The sequence below is a fragment of the Phaseolus vulgaris genome, chromosome 1, assembly GCF_000499845.2.
Source record: "Phaseolus vulgaris cultivar G19833 chromosome 1, P. vulgaris v2.0, whole genome shotgun sequence".
Taxonomy (NCBI): Eukaryota; Viridiplantae; Streptophyta; class Magnoliopsida; order Fabales; family Fabaceae; genus Phaseolus; species Phaseolus vulgaris.
Window position 1 is genome coordinate 43,012,210 of NC_023759.2, and position 9,456 is coordinate 43,021,665.

A 9,456-nucleotide genomic window follows, 5' to 3' on the forward strand; every position below is an offset into this window, starting at 1 on the left:
TTGAAAATATATTTTAAAATATGTAATTTGTAATATGTTTTCAAACGGAATTGAGACTAAGAGATTGTCTTCCTCCTTTGTCGGTCAGTCTTTCTCTACCTCTTTTCTTCTCTTAAGAACCTCAACTCTCCTTTCACTCTCCTCCAACTCCTTGCAATCTCGAAGTTCGGACATTGAGATCTGCGTTAGTCATTCGAACTTGATCGATACATAATATATTAATATATTATAGAATGTACATTTTGAAATACTTTCTCAAATATAATACATTATTAATTGTACATTTAATACATTTAGATTGCATATTCTAAATTAATGCATTTTGGAATGCATTACCGGAATGTATATTCTAAAAAGTATATTCCAAATCCAAAATATTTTAAATGTATTTCTGGATTCACAAATATAATTTGAAATGTGTTATTTATAATGTATTAATATATTTCATAATACACAATTCAAAATACATTTTATAATGTGAATTTTGAATTGTAATATATTTTAAATTAGATATTCTATAATATGTTTTTAGAATAAATTTTTATCTAGAAATACATTTAGAATATGCATTCTTGAAATGTATTGATATATTATGGATTGTAAATTCTGAAATAAATCTTTAAAATACATAAAAATATATATATATTTTAGATTCATAAATACATTGTAGAATATTCAATCTTAAATGTATTTTTTTAATGATAGATTCGTTATATATGTCACTCTTCATGATAATGTAGGTTTAAAAATATGGGATGTAGAATGCAATACACTCAACTGAGAACAAAATTTCATTTATCTTGTTTGTTAAATTTGGTTACTTTTTCAATTTTTATTCTCAAATTATATATACACATTATTATATCTTCTTTCAAGTAATCACACGAACCGTATATTCAACTATTACAAACAAATTAAATAAGTTTGTAGTCACTCCAAAAATGAGTTAACATATATAAATTTTAAAGTAATTTTTATATCTAACATTTAAAGAATATTACATTAAGTTTACTAGTTTTAAATTAATGATATTATCATCTAATTATCGTAGTAAGGCATTTGTAGAATATTTATTAAATATTAAGTATGAAAAATGTTAAAAATAACGTATATAATATTAAAAAAATAAATTTAAAATTTAATTCAATCTTCTAAATCAACTTACACCTATCTTATGAGATACATTTATATATTATTTATTTATATAGTATGAGATATATTTATTTATAATAGATGTGCATCTAACAATTAAATTTGATCTCATCAAATCAAACATGTAAAAAGAGGAATTCTACTTTGCGTAGCCATTAGCCGCCGGATTCTCAAATCTCAAGGTACCTAATGAGTGCCGCCACCCACTCTAATGGAAAACCATAATTTCGTCACTGCTTACGACTTCAAACTTCACAGTACAAATTATGTCCTATAAATGCAAAACATTCTCTTCTAAGTCAGTACATTCCTCTATTACTTCATCACTTTTTTGAAAAGAGAAAGATATATCATATATATCAATGGCAACTTCGTAAGATATATCATATGTTTCTTTACATTAATTCAAATCAACTTTCATGCACAGTGTTCTATTATTTCTACCACTTCATCTTTTCTAAGCTTGTTTCCCTTTGTTAAGAAGTTTGTCAGATGTTCGGCCTCCTGCATTAACTTCCATCTCTGAACCACTCCCATTTTTTGATGGAACCACAAGGTGCCACTTATCAGTTAACTTTATTTTATTCAATTAATCTACTTCATCCTATTCTCCATTATTTTTCTTCTTAATATACATATAATAATTTAATTATGACTGTGTAATTTGGATTGCATTTGTAGGTTGTACATTTGCTATCTGTGCCCATATGCACAACGTGCATGGATAACTAGGAATTGCAAGGTTGTTTTCTCACTTGTACCCTTTTTTCAGCTTTCAAGTTCTGCTATGTCTGATTCTTCTGATATATATATACAAACTCTCCGGTTCTTCTAAGAAATATAATGAAGCCTTGTCCCTTTTTTTATTGACTATTGATGATTTGTTAACTTCAGGGACTGCAAGACAAGATCGAATTGGTTCCTATTGACCTTAGAAATAGGCCTTCTTGGTATAAGGAGAAAGTGTACCCTCTTAATAAGGTACATATCAGTATTTTAACATCAGAAAGCTATTTGATTTGGTTGATGGATCATAACACGTTCTTCTTATGTTATAGGTGCCCTCGTTGGAGCACAATGGCAAGGTTTTAGGAGAAAGTCTTGATTTGATCAGATATATAGATGCCAACTTTGAGGGGGCATCTCTATTTCCAAGTGTAAGAACTATGCATCAATTTTATACATTTATTGGCACCTATTCCTCTAGAGTATCTGTGTAATTTGAAAGGGAAGTCATGATGAGTGGGAATTTTTCAGGATCCTGCCAAGAGAGAATTTGGTGAGCAAATGATATCCCATGTTGACACGTTCACCAGTGGCATATACTCTTCATATAAAGGAGATCCTGTAGAACAAACCAGTAAGAGATCTTAAAGTTTCTGAATTTAAGTAAAGATAATGAGAATATAGAATTGTTGAATGGTTTAAAACTGATAATTTGCATCAGGTGCTGCTTTTGATTACTTGGAGAATGCTTTGGGTAAATTTGATGATGGACCATTCTTCCTTGGCCAATTTAGTTTGGTAAGTTGAAATTCTCATCAATCTTGAAATTTTGTTAACTAGGCCATTATGACCAGTTGTGTTGCTTTCACCATAACGTTGTATGAAAGTTAGATCCTTCTGTGATCTAGTTAGTCATAGAAGGAAAGAGATGTAGCCATATCATGATGTAGTGAAAAACTTTGTTATATCATAGTATAATATTTTCCCCCTAACACTCTGATGATTTTAAAAACTGTGGTTATCATCAGGTGGATATTGCCTATGTTTCATTTCTTGAAAGGATCCAATTGGTGTTCTCTGAAATTTTTAAGCACGACATCACAGCAGGAAGGCCCAAACTAGCCACATGGATTCAGGTCCCTATTTCTCTGCAATCCAAAAGTCTTAAGTTTGAATGATTTGATAATAATTTTCAATCTACTTTACATCTGGGAATGGAATGATCTATTTAAATAAGGCCTAAATATCTCTGTAATTCTGATTTCTTCACATTTACTGATTCTAAATATGTACATTAATTGTCATTGCAGGAGGCTAATAAGATTGATGGCTACAAGCAGACAAAAGTTGACAAGGAGGAGTATTTAGAAGTTTTCAAGATAAAGTTTTTGGTATTATGAACTTCAACTAGTAAAAAAAATCTTAGATAATTTTGTTTGAAAATTTGTGTTGATGTCTTGCTATGTTTTTTTCCCTACTCTTCTAACTGTTTATGTTTATACTTGTGTTGTGTAGGCTTAAAAGTGAGCTTCAGTTGCTGTTGCAGTGGCGTTTAAGATATATGATAGTCAAACCAATAAAGATTTGTTACAATATGTGGAATGCTTTTTCAATTTAAAAGATATATGATAGTTACTACTTTACAGTGATTTCATTTTCATGCTTAATTCACAATGTATTCGTATTATGAGTATGATCTTATACTTTTATCTTTTAAAATTGTTTTATTTAAAATTCTGATTTTACGCTATGTTTGGATAGAGAAATGGAGGAAGAAGAACTAAGTAAATGAAAAAGAAAAAAGAAAAGATAGAAAATAGAGTGAAAATAAAGATTATTTGATAAAAAATAGAGTGAAAATAAAGATTATTTGATAAAAAAATAGAATAAAATACGTTGTTTGGATTAGAAAAATAATAAAAACATAACTTTTTATTTAAAATTATCATATTATCCTTACATATACCCATCATGTAATTTTTTAAATAACATATTTATTACTTTTTATAAAAAAATAAACTTATTATAATATTTTTTTCAATATCAATTTATACTATTTAACCGATATAATCATAATTGATTATAGATTAACATAACTAATTATGCTTTATATATGCATATATCAATATCAATTATGTATATAAGTATAATTATTAAACGTAACATCTGAATAAAAAAGGAAAAAAAAGACATTATTTAGTGTAACTCTTGAGTTAGCTTAGGGATTAATCCGTGAGGACTAAAATCTGAAATTTTCTTCCCCCAATAAGGTCAACGGTTGACTCAGTTCCTTCTGGATCTTACTAATTGATGATCAATATGTAATTATATATGAATTAAAAAGACATTGATCTATGTCAGCAATGACGATTTTTTTACTTTTAGTTTGAACTATCACACTTAATGTTATATGAAGCAACTTAAGTCTTTAGTATATATACACATATACACACACACACACATATATATATATATATATATATATTAATATTTGAGTGTGTATGTTTCTTTCAAAACAATGACGAAGAAAACCAACATTTAATGAAAATATTTTTTATTATATTAATATATAAATTACTTCATATTGATTTTATGGAAGGAAAAGTTTAATTGGTGCTTTAAAAACATAGAATAAAAAATAGAAGTAAAGTTCTGAAATAAAAATTATTTTATTAAAATCATAAAATGATTTTATTTTCTTATATAATTTAAATTATTTGTAAGATATATATTAAGTATTTTTTTCATAATTAATACACTAAAACATTGATTAATATATTTCTTTTAAACCTCTGTTTTTTTTAAGTGAAACTGTTATATTCGAGTTAAGAACATTTATATACAACAATATTGAAAACAAATCAGAAATTTTTTTACATGGTGGAAAAACAAATCCTCATTAAAATTTTCTACGACTTAGGAGGATGCATAAAAAAATGTCATGGGTTTTTGTTGAGATTGAATCTCTTTTGGGCCGGTGTTTCTTCCACTTCTTTTTCTGCAACTCCATGAGCCAGGATTGAATCTCTTTTCCGCAGGAATGGAATATCTTCCTCTGTAAAAATTAATCGCTATAAATACAAACTATAATCCCTATAAATATATTTCTCAAATCCAAAGCAACATTAATATAGCTGCACATACCAATTCTGTGCACAAATGCGGAGGCAGAATCAGGGAAATCATAATCGAACACACTGTTCACACCTTTGAAATCCATGCCCCGGGCAACCACATCAGTAGCAATCAAAACCCATGTTTTTCAAACTCTGAAGTTATCAACGGCATTTTCTCGCTACATAAAAATGTATGAGATCAGAACTCATAACTCAAAAACAAAAAACTGCTAAATGAAAAAGTATGCTTTAGAATTGGAGTACCTATGTTAAAACGAATGCCCGAAAACAAAAACGAAGAATCGTTGGCCATTGACGATTGGAAGAAACAAATGATTTAGGGGTTTCTGTAATGAATCACGGCTTTGCAGTTACCCTTTATTACTATAATATAAAATGGGAATAATGACAAGATTTCACTCTTAAAATTTTAAGTGTCATTGATTCATTGGATCAGTAAAAAGTTATCATAGATTTTGGAAGGATTATAACCATTGGTAAGTGCCTACCAAATGCTAACGTCTAACCTCTGACAAGGGTCATAACCTTGATCCAGCATCTGCAACCATAAATCTTCCAGCATAGTGTAGATTTTGGCGCTCTGTGGATGAGAACTGTCTTCTGAGAAGAACACGTGGATCTGATCCTTAAATTCTATCCAACTTTGACCAGGAACCTTCTGTACACCCATTTCTTTCATCAAATGCCGTAGTCTCGCAACTTCTTTCCAGTTGCCGGCAGAAGCATGTATATTAGAAAGTAGCACTAGAGCAGCTGAATTGCAAGGATCAAGTTTTAGTATATTTTCTGCAGCTCGTTCTGCAATGTCAACATTACCACGAGTTTTACAGGAAGCAAGTAGAGTTTTCCATGTAGTAATGTCAGGCTCAAATCCCGTTTCCTTAATAAATTTTTCTGCTTCATACAAGCATCCAGCACGAGCAAGCAAATCAACCATGCAAGAAACATGCTCTCTTGTTGGTGCAATACCTAGTTCCACTTCCATGGTTTTATACAAGTGCCAACCTTCCTCCACCAATCCAATGTGACTGCATGCACTGAGAACCCCCAGATATGTGACCTCATTAGGCTGGACACCAAGATTCTTCATCATTCTAAAGAGATCAAGAGCTTCATGTCCAAGTCCAAACTGAGCATAGCCAACAATTAAACTACTCCACGAGACAATATCCGGGTTCTGGGTTGAATCAAAAACATCACGAGCATGTTTAAGTGATCCACACTTTGCATACATGTCAATCAATCTATTGCTGACGGAAACATCAACCACTAGCCCACTTTTGACAGTAAAGCAATGGACTTGATTCCCAACTACTAGAGATGCCAATTCTGCACAAGTTCCTAATATGGTAGTTATGGTGATATTGTCAGGCTTATTTTCAGAAAAGAGCATTAGCTTAAATAATCTAAAAGCCTCTCCTGCATGTTTGTGCTGTAAGCATGCTGATAGAATTGCATTCCAAGAAACTAAATTGGCTCTTCTACCCAAATATGTGAAAACATTGAATGCATCATGTAGATTTGAACACTTTGTGTACATTGTCAGTAAAGAGTTGCATACAGCTGCTTCATTGTCTAAACCTATTTTAATAATGTAAGAATGTATTTGCATGCCTTGGTTACGTGTCACAAAGCTCCCACAAGGACAGAGTAAGGAGAGAAAAGTAATGTTATCTGGCATCAGTCCCGTATGCATCATCTGGCAGAAAAATGATACGGCTTCATTAACATGACCACTATCAGAAAATGCTGCAATAATTGCATTCCATGACACTAAATCCGGGCTTTCAATTTGATAAAATACCCTTTCTGCCGAAGGTAAGAATCCAAATTTTGCATACATGTCACAGAGGGAGCACCCAGCAAAAATGTTCCTCCCTAAACCAAATTTGGCGCACACTCCATGAATTTGCCTTCCAAATTCTGGTTCTAGAAGGCTTCCACAAGCACTGAATACACTGCCAAATATAAACTCATTTGGTTGATAAACAGATTGCCTGAGCATATCTCTGAAAAGATATAAAGCTTCTATGTCATTACCAAGTTGTGTAAACCCTGTAATCATAGAAGCATACGAAATTAAATCCTTTGTGGAAATCATCGCAAACACACCTGAGGCATGTGCAATTTGTCCAAACTTTGTATACATGGAGATAAGAGCGTTTTGTGCAATTAAGTGATGATCATACCCTGATTTAATGACATGAGCATGAAGTTGTCTGCCAAAGTCTATATCTCCCACAATGCAGCAAACCTTAATAATGCTTCCAAATGTAAACTGGTCAGGGAGATAACCTGATCGCAGCATTTGAATATACATTGTGATGGCATCATTCTCTTGATCATTCTGCATGTATCCGGAGATCATTATAGTCCAGGAGACCACATTACGCAGCTGCATTGCATCAAAAAGTTTTCTAGCATCTTTCGAAGAACCACATTTTCCATACATATTAAGAATATGATTTTGGAGAACAAGGTCTGGCTGACAGTTGGATTTTGAAATGTGTTCATGGATTTTCTTGCCGTAATTTAGAGATCTAACGTTGGTACAGGCCAATATTAGATTCGCATAGGTGCTTGGTTCTAGCTGGATACCTGATTTCTTTAGATTGAAATTAAATGCATCAAGTGCTTCTTTGTAGTGCTGTTGCTTGCACATCAAGTTGATGTAACTGTTGGTTGATAACTCTGTACTGAGACTGGAGACTACTCTTGTTGACACAATAGGTCTTGCACAATTATATAGACATCGAATTTGGTTTTGAATGATCATGGACAAAGGATATTTAAAAAGCAAGTGAAGTTCTTATTGTGGAGAATCTTACTGGGTGATATGGTATCAGGATAGTGAAGTAGTCACAACTGAGTGTTTCTGATTAATGAAATAAAAAATCCATTACTATGAAGTAGTACCTGGGCTAAAGCCTCCATCTTGATTTACCCAACCCTATCTACGTGAGTTAAGGAGTCAAAAGCCATCAACCACAAGAGTTTGATGTTCTCTTGCCAGAAACTTCATTGCTGACAACAATGATATAAAAATAGACACCAAAGGGAATCCACAATCCATGAACACGAGAGCCACGAGAGTAGTAAAAAATGTTACCTACGTTGTTTGATCAGACAGACAAACAGACAAGGAATTTCAGCCAATTCATCACCAAACCATGCGAATAGATTCTCTCTGCAGGAACCAAACACAAGCATAAGATTTTTTCCACAAGACATTGTTACATAAAAATCATACCCCGTCATCTAAAATGGCCAATTGGAAACCCGTTAAATCTGTGAAACTAACAAAACTAACTAATTTACTCATTAAATGTTAATGCTTAAAAAATGAAAATGAGCCATTGCCAAAATATCTTTCTAGCAGGTCTTTGAGGCCATTTTTCGAACAGTTGGTATTCAAAAGAACTGCATTCTAAAATTCGAAATGAAGTAGTGTGGAAAATAATGTCTGTTTGTCTGTCTGAACCAATGAAAGCCAAACACGTTACGTAAAAGCAATGCATAGGTTTCTAAACCTGGTTCACCAAATGATATAGTAAAAAAAAAAGAGAGAAGAACTGAATTAATCTCCCCTTTTGCATTTCCCAGGAAAATGAGGAGTGAATTGAGATAGAAGCGGTTTAATTAGGTGGAAGATGGTTGTGGTGAAAGTTGAAGTTAAGAGTTTTGAGAAAAGGAAAAGAAATTGCAGGAAGATAAGAGAAGATGGAAAAGTGGGAGATGGGATAAGAAAAGAGAGATGAAGTTGAAATTTGGAGGGTGGAATGAAGATGTAAAACGGCAGTACCTGAAGTGAAACAGAGTGACAGATCTAAAAAATGTTGTTTCTTCTGAGCCTGTCTCTCTGAGAAGAAAAAGATTACAAGTTGAAGATCAGAGTTGATTGCACTTTCTCTTTCTCTTATTCTCTTATTGTCAAGAGGGAAATCAGATTTTGCCAAATGCTATGAGAGGATAGTTTGAATTCCAGGAGTACCTCCTCGTGCTAATAATATTGAGACGTCCTAATATTAATTAAGATATTAGAATATTTGATACAAATAAAACAAATACAGGACTAATAATAAAAAACGTTTTCTGTGTTATAATAAATATAAAAATAATATATTTGATCTTAATAAAATTAATGGGATAATGCTTGACTAAATATTAGACAATAAATATCCCCTTTGAATTTGAATTTTGGAGTTTCATTGTGTCTTTTAAGACACTTTTGGATTAAAGAAAAAATAAATATATAAATTATTTTTTATCTTGAGTGATGTTAGATTATTGGATATATTAGGATATGTCTATAATCAAGGTCTAAGCCCTAGGTGAGCGTAAGAAAAGGATGTTCTGATTTAGAACTTCATTTCGTTTTCACAGAGAATTTTAATGTTTCGACTTTAAATCGATCAAAATAATATTACAAAAATTAATCATC

The 9,456-nt window shown here is 31.6% G+C and overlaps 2 protein-coding genes across 5 annotated transcripts; one reads left to right on the forward strand and one right to left on the reverse strand.

Annotated features, from left to right (window-relative positions):
• The first annotated feature begins 1,448 nt into the window (after window positions 1-1,448).
• LOC137814409 (glutathione S-transferase L3-like) lies at window positions 1,449-3,597 on the forward strand. Of its 2 annotated transcripts, none has more exons than XM_068617139.1 (10): window positions 1,449-1,525; window positions 1,634-1,708; window positions 1,834-1,894; window positions 2,047-2,133; window positions 2,211-2,309; window positions 2,410-2,512; window positions 2,600-2,676; window positions 2,907-3,014; window positions 3,189-3,269; window positions 3,394-3,597. In XM_068617139.1, exons 1-10 carry the CDS (start codon window positions 1,515-1,517, stop codon window positions 3,397-3,399), a joined length of 708 nt encoding a protein of 235 aa, XP_068473240.1. In that variant the 5' UTR covers window positions 1,449-1,514; the 3' UTR covers window positions 3,400-3,597. The 2 variants fall into 2 exon arrangements, with proteins under 2 accessions (XP_068473240.1, XP_068473241.1); XM_068617140.1 differs by having other exon boundaries at window positions 1,454-1,525; window positions 1,637-1,708.
• A 1,053-nt stretch (window positions 3,598-4,650) lies between these two features.
• LOC137814411 (pentatricopeptide repeat-containing protein At3g53360, mitochondrial) lies at window positions 4,651-9,036 on the reverse strand. Of its 3 annotated transcripts, XM_068617144.1 has the most exons (5): window positions 8,818-9,036; window positions 5,522-8,202; window positions 5,259-5,341; window positions 5,023-5,173; window positions 4,651-4,933 (listed from the first exon to the last, which is right to left on the reverse strand). In XM_068617144.1, exons 2-3 carry the CDS (start codon window positions 7,789-7,791, stop codon window positions 5,332-5,334), a joined length of 2,280 nt encoding a protein of 759 aa, XP_068473245.1. In that variant the 5' UTR covers window positions 7,792-8,202; window positions 8,818-9,036; the 3' UTR covers window positions 4,651-4,933; window positions 5,023-5,173; window positions 5,259-5,331. The 3 variants fall into 3 exon arrangements, with proteins under 3 accessions (XP_068473245.1, XP_068473243.1, XP_068473244.1); XM_068617142.1 differs by lacking the exon at window positions 5,259-5,341 and having other exon boundaries at window positions 4,701-4,933; XM_068617143.1 differs by lacking the exon at window positions 4,651-4,933 and having other exon boundaries at window positions 5,025-5,173; window positions 5,504-8,202.
• Between the last annotated feature and the right edge of the window lie 420 nt (window positions 9,037-9,456).

Coding starts and splice junctions, on each gene's coding strand:
- LOC137814411 (XM_068617142.1), bottom strand. CDS start 7,791: ATGATCATTCAAAACCAAATTCGATGTCTATATAATTGTGCAAGACCT. Junction 5,174..5,521: donor GGTTATGACCCTTGTCAGAG/GTTAGACGTTAG, acceptor ATTTTTATGTAG/CGAGAAAATGCCGTTGATAA.
- LOC137814409 (XM_068617139.1), top strand. Junction 2,677..2,906: donor TCCTTGGCCAATTTAGTTTG/GTAAGTTGAAAT, acceptor GGTTATCATCAG/GTGGATATTGCCTATGTTTC. Junction 3,015..3,188: donor AACTAGCCACATGGATTCAG/GTCCCTATTTCT, acceptor TTGTCATTGCAG/GAGGCTAATAAGATTGATGG.